This window comes from Mus caroli, chromosome 8 (genome assembly GCF_900094665.2).
Source record: "Mus caroli chromosome 8, CAROLI_EIJ_v1.1, whole genome shotgun sequence".
NCBI lineage: Eukaryota > Metazoa > Chordata > Mammalia > Rodentia > Muridae > Mus > Mus caroli.
In genome coordinates, this window is record NC_034577.1 from 20632297 (window position 1) to 20641979 (window position 9683).

Consider the following 9683-nt stretch of genomic DNA (forward strand, 5'->3'; position numbering starts at 1 on the left):
CTCTAACCTCGTCTCTTACTTGTCCCCCAAGCCACTGCACTCAGCAACTCCAACACACTTCTGCTTTTCCTTGAACAGGCTGGAGTCCCCAGGCCTCGGGAGGTGGGCTTCCCGTGCCTCATGGCACCAGGCACAGAAGATGTCCTCACAGCTAATTTGGTAATTCGAAATCTTTAATAACTGCAACGTCCTCCAGCACTTTTCGAATTTCTGTGTGACTCTCCTTCTTCTCAATACAGAGCACTAGCTTAGTAAAATAACGAGTAAGGCAGACTACGATACCACCCATCTTCACTCTATAGCCCTCAGAAGTACAGAACAGGCTTTCAATAAATAACAAGCCAGATGATGTGTTCAGAGTTTAAGGTAACTACATAAATTATTTTGGGGTACCATCTGTTAACCACATCTTGATCTTTTTTTCTTTACAGTGGACTAGAGTAGAGAACCTAGTATCAATACCCTATAAAATGTTAATAAACCACTATTCTGGTGTTCCTAATATATAGCTACTTCTCTGAAACTAATTTCGGTACAGTTTCTAGGTCCATTTAATTCAATGTCTCCTAATTTGTGACAACCAGAGCTGCTGAGGCTACCAGGTTCAGTAAGATGCTGCCAGTCTCCCCAGCACCCCAGTCAGATGAGACAGATGTTACAGCACACAATTACAGACATAAGTACACAACCTCACTGAAACAAAAAGGTATAAGGCAAGCCTGACAGAAAATAACACACAAGATACATCTTAAGGGAGATGAAGTGGTCAGGGGACGGGAATCCCAGGCCAAGCAAAGCTGCCTATCTGAGCAGTTACAGAGGAGTGTAAGGACAAGCAGGGGAAGATGGTACAAACACAGAAGTAACTGCTGCTTATACAGCCATCATCAGCAATTTGGATTTTATTCACTACAGAGGTAGCCTGGGAAGTCTAAGCTTTATAAACAAGGGTCTGGCAGTGTTTTTATGAGGGAGAGAGAAAGCTGAAGACTAGGGTTGACAAAAAGTGGAGACTGTGAGTACTTGAATTCAAGGATGGTGGTGAGAGAATAACCTCTCCCTATGAGGTTAACCTAAGTCTTGAGGAAGGGGTCCTAGGAGCAGCTGATAAGAGCACTTGGCATCAAGACTAATGATCCGAGTTAGGTCCCGGAGCCCACAAGGTGGAAGGAGAGAACCCACTCCCACAAACTGTCCTCTTACACACAACATGTGTGCCTGGTGCCCAGCTGCCTGGAGTTATAGATGTGAACTGCCTTGTGGGTGCTGGGAATCGAACCCGGGTCCCCTGCAAGAGCAACAAGTGTTCTTTTCTGCTGAATTAAGGTCTAGTTTTTTGTTTTATCTCAGTGACACCAGGATTTCAGATTTAAGTAGTTGGCGAATGTATTAAACCATATACCTGATAACTCAGAAGGCAAGTCCATGTGTGTTCAAGTAAAACGAGCTAGGAAAAGATGGTATGTGGGTTCAATAGTCAAAGTTCTAGAGATGGTAGCCACTAAATGGATCCTTAAGAGAAACAATATTTAAGGGTACAGAAAATAGTTTATAAGGGAGAGAATACGCCCCAGACTCCAAACTACACAGGGTCAAGCATGTAACATTTGTCTCCAGCTTGAAAAATCGCTGCTGTTCTGGGATGGAAAGATGGCTCTGCGGTTGAGAGCACTGACTGCTCTTACAAAGGTCCTGAGTTCAATTTCCAGCAACCACATGGTGGCTCACAACCATCTGCAGTGAGATTTGATGCCCTCTTCTGGTGTGTCTGAAGACAGCGACAGTGTATTCACATACATAAAGTAAAAAAAAGAAGTGGTCTTCCTTCTCCAGCTTAGAGGAAATGAAATGCGCGTTTGTCCTCGTTGTCTAGTTAGACGGTCACCTGGATTCTGAACGTGGACCACAGGTTTGTACAATCCACAGATCCGCAGGCCTCCCCCCTCCCTTTTAAAAAAAACTGCGTATAGTCAGGGACGAGCTCTCCCGCGTTCTCTGCAGGCTTTCGGACCCAACAGGCCGTTCTTTATCAAGCTGCAGCAGAAAACGCCGGACAAATTAACGACAGTCACCACTACGAGACCGACTGCAGTCAGGCTCCCAAACAAACGCGCTCTCTTCCGGCCAAGGCGCAGAGGGCCCACCCACTTCCGCACTGCTGACCACGCCCCAGAGGCGCGCCTCGCCCTAGCCAATGGTCAGCTTCCCTGGGAACGTTACCTTTAGCCAATCAGAGACGGCGAGCCGAGTCCTCGCGAGAGGTGAGGCTGAAGCTGCCTCCGCCATCTTGAAGATGGGAGACGGGCGACAGCTGTGGTCCTTCTGCTAAAGCAAACCCCACAACGAACAGGGTAGTCACCCCCCCACCCCAACCCCCACCCCACGGCGAGGTGATCGTCCCCGTAACTGCTGACCGACGCCACCGAGAGCGGCGAGCGTTATCAAGGCCGAGCGCGGAGACCCCGACGGCCCTCTTCGTCTGCCTCCCGGGCCGAAGGGAAGTGTGGAGGGCCAGAAGGATGGTGCAGTCCTGCTCCGCCTACGGCTGCAAGAACCGCTACGACAAGGACAAGCCCGTCTCCTTCCACAAGTAGGTAACTGGCGTGCTCCGCGGCCGCGGCGACAGGGGCGCGCGGGCGGGTGGGGGCGGAGCCCGGCGCGTGGCCGCGCGAGACCTGGAGGAGGCGGGGCGGGCGCTCAGGGCGGCGGACGAGCCCGGCCGGCGGGGGCGGGGACCCACGGCTGCGCGTCCCCGTGGCTGCGCGCCCCCGCTGCGCATCCCGGGCGCTTGGCGTCTCCGTTGGCCGTGGGCTCCGCCGGGGGCTGTGACCGCGCGCCTTCGAGCTCGCGGAGGGTTTCGGGCGGGCGGGCGGGCGAGCGACGCCCAGAAGCCTCTCGCAGCCTTGCGGATCTCTTCGTCCGGAGCCGCGGCGTGGCCATGGCCCGTAGGGAGGAAGTCGAGCTGGGAACACACAGGGGGAGGAGGACAGGTTTCGGACCTCGCTGTGGATGCCGGGAGGGAAGCGGGGCAGCTGACCGGGATGCCAGGGAGGACTCTTACGTCCTAACGTCAAAGAACCAACCTTTAAGCATCCGTGGGCTTTAGAGGAGGCTCTTGGTGTTGTCGAGATGAACCCCGTCTTTCAACACACAGGAAGAACGAGACGATAGCACACACTTGACTCTGTTGCCGTGGTGAACGTTAATGGGAGCGAATATCAGCTTTACCCCCCCCCCCCCCAGCTGTCAGGGCTCGTGCTTGTTGGTGGGTGCAGCAAACAAGAAGCCAGGGTGAAAAATACTCTGGAGAGATGGCTCAGCGGTTGAGAGCACTGATTGCTCTTCCAGAAGTCCTGAGTTCAATTCCCAGCAACCGACATGGTGGCTCACAACCATCCATAATGAGATCTGATGCCCTCTTCTGGTGTGTTTGAAGACTGCTACAGTGTACTTATATATAATAAATAAATCTTTTAAAAGAGAAAAATAAAAATACTCTCTTGAAAGAAGAAAGTCATAGAATTAGCGTTACTGATGGTGTTTCTTAATGCTAACAGTCCACAAAATGTGACGATTTTTAGGCAGGTAAATTTGTTGTTACAAGTTTTATGTTAGGTTTTGGAAGAATTCCTGACTGTATGCAGATGATAGCTAAGAAATCAGATCCACTGGTAAATTATGCAAGTTATCCATAGCAAAACGATTACAGAAACAAATTTCAAAATGGTCTCTCAGGTTTTGAGGGGTCAGTAATGTTCATGTTTAATAATGTTTGCAAGAAAGTAAGACTTGTGTGCTGTTTTCTCTGTGGGAATAGGCTAGAATATATCCTAAACTATGACTTGGTTGATTGAAATTTCATACATCCTCAGAATGTAGGACTAGATGAGGGAATGGTGACAGGGGCGTGCATTGGACTTGCTGCCTCCCTTTCCTATGCTTTATTAAGATGGCCCGGGGAACCTTCAAGTATGCAGACTAGTTAAAAATGGCACACATCAAAAAGACCGTTTCAACTGCTGGGTGTTGGAAAATAAGAACAAGGGCTAACATGAGTCTTAACCCTTATGTAAGAACAGTAAGTGGCCAAGATCTTGCTTGACAGTTGAGAATCTGTGCCCCGTGCTAGGAGACGAGACACTAGGACTTATAAAGAAGTTGCCACGGTGCTTTGAACTTCTTTTTAGGCATACGCTTTGTCCAGCCTGAACATAGTTGCAGTGGAGAAAGCTGGCTAACACAAAGATAAGCACTAACACAAAGGTTGGCTAGGTCTTCATGAAGAACAGGATGGTCAGGGTCCGGCATACCTTATGTGGTGGAACAGCTAAAGAACAGTAAAGCTAAATTGAAACATTCTACAGCTTTTTCTGATCCCTCTAGCGTCTCCCACTACGTCTTTGATATAGAAAAGCATGGGGCAATAAATATAAAAACTCCCCACTCTGTATGCTGAATTAAGCACAAAAAGAAAGTCCTTAACTTCTTTATCACTTGCGTATAATTCAGGCGCCAGTCAGAATGTAGTCTGTGCGTTGGACTGACTGAAAAAGAGCTAGAAGTCTCTTTGAGGATATAGACATCTGTCTGATTTTTGTTCTTCTATAAGACACAGAATTGCTAGTAAGGCATGAGTAGAAGTGCACTGCACATACTGTCTGTTTTAATTGCACTGTCAAGTGTCTCTGTTATGACAAGGTAAAGCTTCCTGAGGGAGATTGGTAACCAGAACCAATCTCCAATCAGAGTCTCCTTAGGGTGGGGTAAGGTAGTTCTTTACTAAGCAGGAGAGTGTGGGGGCTTTTCTTTATCTTTTTAAAGTAAAGTCAGAGAAGTGGATTGTGTCTCCTTAGGTTTCCTCTTACTCGCCCCAGCCTTTGTAAGCAGTGGGAGGCAGCTGTTAAAAGGAAAAACTTCAAGCCCACCAAGTACAGCAGCATCTGCTCAGAGCACTTCACCCCGGACTGCTTTAAGAGGGAGTGCAACAACAAGCTACTGAAGGAGAACGCTGTGCCCACAATATTCCTCTATATCGAGCCACATGAGAAGGTAACGTGGGCTTTTAAATGCTGGGTTGGTGTTTTTTCCTTTCCCAGTCCTTTCTCTGTTTTCTTTCCTCCCCTCCAGTCTCTTCCCCTCCCATCCCTTGTGTGAGTCCCGGCTGGCTTTGAGCTTGCTCTATAGCTGAGGCTGAATTGGAACTCCTGATCCTCCTGCCTTTACCTTCCAAATTCTACTGTCATAAGCATTGGCTTTGGGCGAATGCTGTTTTATGAAGCTAATGTGTTCATGGGAAAAATCAGGGAAAGGTTAACAAGACAAGTGTATTTGAAACCTATCATTTAACAGTAGCTACTGTTGGGGCTTAGTGGTTAAGAGTATCAGAGGTTAAAAGCACTGATTGCTCTTCCAGAGGTCCTGAGTTCAATTCCCAGCAACCACATGGTGGCTCAACCATCCGTAATGGATTCCAATGCCCTCTTCTGCTGTGTCTGAAGACAGCTACAGTGAACTCACATACATAAAATAAATAAATCTTAAAAAAAAAACCAAACATGTGCATTGCTCTTCCAGAGGCCCTGAATTTGATTCCTAACACCACTTCAAGCAGTCTTCTCACACCCTCCCATCCCCCCACTCCCACAGCAGATATGCCCATGATTAAAATATAAATCTTTCTTTTTTAAGAAAAAAAAAGCCACTATTAACAATAACACATGTTTTAAAAACAGTTCTGCATAGTAGAGATCTCACAGTAAATAGCTCAGTCTAGTTCTGCTTAAGGTAAAGGTAACCCTGCTTCATTCATGTGTTGATAAGCTTCACTTTCATTCCTAGGGATGACTTCCAGATTGATATTTTTTTTTTTCTGTTTTTGGTGTTTAGTGTTTACTTATATCCAACTAAATCACTTTCTCTGTTTCACAAATTCCACTTTAACTTCAGTTAGAAAAGTTGAATTAGGACTGGAAATGCCGCATGGTGGCACACACCTGCAGTCTGAGCACTGCAGAGAACGAACTGCAAGGATTGCCACGGTTGAGGCTAGCCTGGTAAACACTGTCATTTTCCAGGCCAACCTAGACTATACAGTAAGGATGCCCCATCTCCCCAAACAAATACAAGGAAACCAACCCAAACCTCAAACAAACAAAAACTACCTTAAACTGATGCCAGGGGCAGTTGCGTATCGCTTGTAATCCTGAGACCTGGGAGGTACGTGTAGGAGGGGCTTACGTGTAGGACCAGCCTAGGCTACACACCTAGGCTTTTAAAATCTACAGACAAGCCAAAGCCTAACGCTGACGTGTTTAGGCCTGGAAGGCGATTTGAATCCTAGAGACCTTTGCCTAGATGTCCTGGTGGTCTGGATTTCATGCCAGTACTGCAACCCACCAAGACAATGTATTTTCTCATGTTGGACTTCTTGTGTATCATGGAGTGACAAAAACTGTCTAATGTTGAAACCTCATATATGTTAGTTACTAATCCCACGTGCTTGTCTGTTGCTGTTTAGAAGGAAGACCTGGAATCCCAAGAACAGCTTCCCTCTCCTTCACCCCCCGCTTCCCAGGTTGATGCTGCTATTGGGCTGCTAATGCCCCCTCTCCAGACCCCTGATAACCTCTCGGTTTTCTGTGACCACAATTACACTGTGGAGGATACGATGCACCAGAGGAAGAGGATCCTCCAGCTGGAGCAGCAGGTGGAGAAGCTCAGGAAGAAGCTCAAGACTGCCCAGCAGCGGTGCCGGCGGCAGGAGAGGCAGCTCGAAAAGCTCAAGGAAGTGGTCCACTTTCAGAGGGAGAAGGACGACGCGTCCGAGAGGGGCTACGTGATTCTACCAAATGACTACTTTGAAATTGTTGAAGTTCCAGCATGAAAAAATGAGATGTGCTAGTGGGACAAGACTATATACCTTCTTTTAGCCTACATACAGGAATTCATTTGAAAAAATAACACTTAATTACTTGTATTAAAAAACAATATTTTTTTAAAATAAATTAGATATATACTGTAAAATTGTAATTTTTTTGTTTGTAATTTCAGAGTTTCTACATTTTAACAAATATTTAAAAAATCCTAAAACCACCAATATAATGTTGTATATTGGTTTCAAGATGGTGGATTGTTTTTCATTTGAGTATTTATAGAAATAATGTAAAAATAAAAAGTAGAGAGGGTGATGGTATGATAAAATGATTTAAGTTTAAAAATGAATGCCCTTTATTGAGATAACTTATAATTTAAATCAGAAGTTTAAGTGAGAGCATAGGACAGAGCCTTTCAGAATATAGAGGTATACATACACACATTTTGTATTTATAGCCAGAGCTTCATTTATTTTTCTCAATCACTTAGCAAAAATGAGCTGTCAGGCCAGTATTTGAGGCAAACAATATTTTGCTGTCTTGAAATATCATTCCATAGTTGATAGTTTCATAAAGAGTAGTTGTAAGAGTAGGCCCTTTTTGTCCCTAGCGTTATGAAATTAGAAGTGTGTCGTGGGGAATGGCAGGCCTCCAAGTCAGGTATTGGCATCAGTGAAGAGAAAATTGGGGGCTGGGCTGGAGAGATGTTTCAGTGGGTGAAGGTTCGTGCAAGCCTGGCTGCCTGGATTTAACCCCTGGGGCCCATGTAAAGGTGGAAGGAGAGAACCTTTCCACAGAGTCACCTTCAGGTCCCCATGTGTGCTGTGACAACCTTCTAAAGAAAGAAAAGTTGGGACCTGGCTCCTAATATGCTCTGATCATCCCCTGGCTAAAGGCACCCGATTCCACAGCTGTAGTTAAATCTGCATTCAGACCTCTGACAGATTATTTTAGTAGAGTTTGGTTTGTACTATAATACCGTACTTTGCCCTTTGTACTTAAGTCTTTGATAAATTTTCCCTTAACTGTTAGATTTCGGACAAGACATTTCATAGAAAATATTTTTTTCAACTCTTAAGTTAGAAGTTATATCCAATTTACTTCAAGTGACTTACGTTCAAAAGTAATGTGTCGTGTTTGTGTCACCGTTGAGACTTAAATATTGCAGTTTCTGTTCACACTGTGGATTGTGTTCTGACTGTGAGAAAGGTTACGTATATTTCAAATGAAAATATGTTCTGAGTGAACAAGTGCTGATAAAAGAATTCTCTAGGTGTAGGAGAACCGTATTTTATATCGCAGAGGACACTGTAGCTGAAGAGTAGCGGACCTTTCCCGACAGTATTAAAGATATGTTTGTTATTCCAGTATCTTGTGGCCCGGCTTCTTTCTTTCTGATTTACTACCATGCTGAGAATAGGTAGCACTTTTTTTTTTTTTTACTACGACATGTAACTAACTTATAATTGCATAAAACTGTCTGGGAGGAGGAGCTGGATCCTCAGATGAGAGTCCAGTAACCCCGCCCACTCTTTCTAAAAAGGCTGATCAACAGTCTAATCCAGCTATGATGATCTTTTATAAACAAACACAGCTAATCTTACGAAGATGTGTTGTAGACATTTTTAATCCCAGTCTGGAGTTCCTACCCGCCTTTGACCATTCAGTTCCTGGATAGAAGACACACAACTTTGATTAGTTACAATAAGCCTTAAGCAGCTCAGGAGCTGGGCAGACACCTACCCTCTCTGCTGTTAGAATCTACGTTCTATTGATAGCCCCGAGTTATTACTTACAGTGATTCATCAGGGCTCCTCTTAACTCCAATTGGTCAGCCCTCAGCCCGTTTTCATGACTCACCTAAACCATGGTGGCTTCTTTCTCCTCACCTTCTGTTCCTCCGGCGGTTCCCCTCCAACCCCAAACCCAGGAATCCTAAACCCTACCAATTTCTCTTCCACCCAGCTACCAGCTGTCTGCATCTATATTTTCCAGTCAGAAATAACTTGGGGGCAAGGTCACATACCAAGGTTACTAGGGACTCTAGGTTTTTCGGGTTGCACTAAGCCACAGAGCAAGACCAAACCTCAACAAAGATGGCTGTTGTTTGGCTCAGAGGACATGACTGCTTAACAAAAAGTTGAATCCGTGACTTTAACGAAAGGAAGCAGAATCCCAACAACATACACAGGATAATTGAATGAAGTTATATTACCTATGTGCATAGTGATAACTACCTTACAGAAAACACAAGATACTCTGTGTAGTACGTGGAGGGAGTCCTTTACCATAACTGTGCTTTTGGTTTGAAATGAGTATTTGTAGCAAATTTATAGATAAAGCAGACACAGAGCAAAATGTCATCACATTGATGCTTATGACATGCAGCTAAACTCAACAAGAAAGCCCTGTGGAAACTAATGCTGGAGATACCATTGGGAGACTTTAAAAGAGAGGAGTCTCTCTGTTATCTCCGTAAGAGAGCATCCCAGGAGGTATTTTTATTATGGACATCTTTGTACCATGGGATAAATAATGGTACACACAAAAGGTAATGTTACTTTAAAAAAAAGTGAGCTCACGGGACACTGGACAGGAGCCTTGTCGTTCGGTCCACTGACAACTGACTGGACCCAAACTCTGTCTTCCTTGTCCCCTGTGTAGATTGGTTCCGATCATTATTATCACCTGTTGGGTCGTACATAGGAACCAGACATTAACAAGAGACAGAACACACGTGTATATATATTACATGATAACAACACTTGGTTTTAAATTAAAAAGAAATATTTCTTTTACAGTGTATTCTAT

The 9683-nt window shown here is 45.1% G+C and overlaps 1 protein-coding gene across 2 annotated transcripts; it reads left to right on the plus strand.

Annotated features, from left to right (window-relative positions):
* Window positions 1-2239: 2239 nt before the first annotated feature.
* Window positions 2240-8242, plus strand: Thap1 (THAP domain containing 1). Of its 2 annotated transcripts, none has more exons than XM_021170255.2 (3): window positions 2240-2590; window positions 4854-5049; window positions 6518-8242. In XM_021170255.2, exons 1-3 carry the CDS (start codon window positions 2520-2522, stop codon window positions 6881-6883), a joined length of 633 nt encoding a protein of 210 aa, XP_021025914.1. In that variant the 5' UTR covers window positions 2240-2519; the 3' UTR covers window positions 6884-8242. The 2 variants fall into 2 exon arrangements, with proteins under 2 accessions (XP_021025914.1, XP_021025915.1); XM_021170256.2 differs by lacking the exon at window positions 2240-2590 and adding an exon at window positions 3396-3424 and having other exon boundaries at window positions 6518-6989.
* The last annotated feature ends 1441 nt before the right edge of the window (window positions 8243-9683 follow it).

What these genes read in the sequence shown, in the direction of transcription:
- Thap1 (XM_021170255.2), top strand. Translation starts at nt 2,520, where the DNA reads ATGGTGCAGTCCTGCTCCGCCTACGGCTGCAAGAACCGCTACGACAAG. An exon ending in AAGCCCGTCTCCTTCCACAA is followed by an intron (nt 2,591 to 4,853) that starts GTAGGTAACTGG and finishes GTGTCTCCTTAG; the next exon opens with GTTTCCTCTTACTCGCCCCA. An exon ending in ATATCGAGCCACATGAGAAG is followed by an intron (nt 5,050 to 6,517) that starts GTAACGTGGGCT and finishes GTTGCTGTTTAG; the next exon opens with AAGGAAGACCTGGAATCCCA.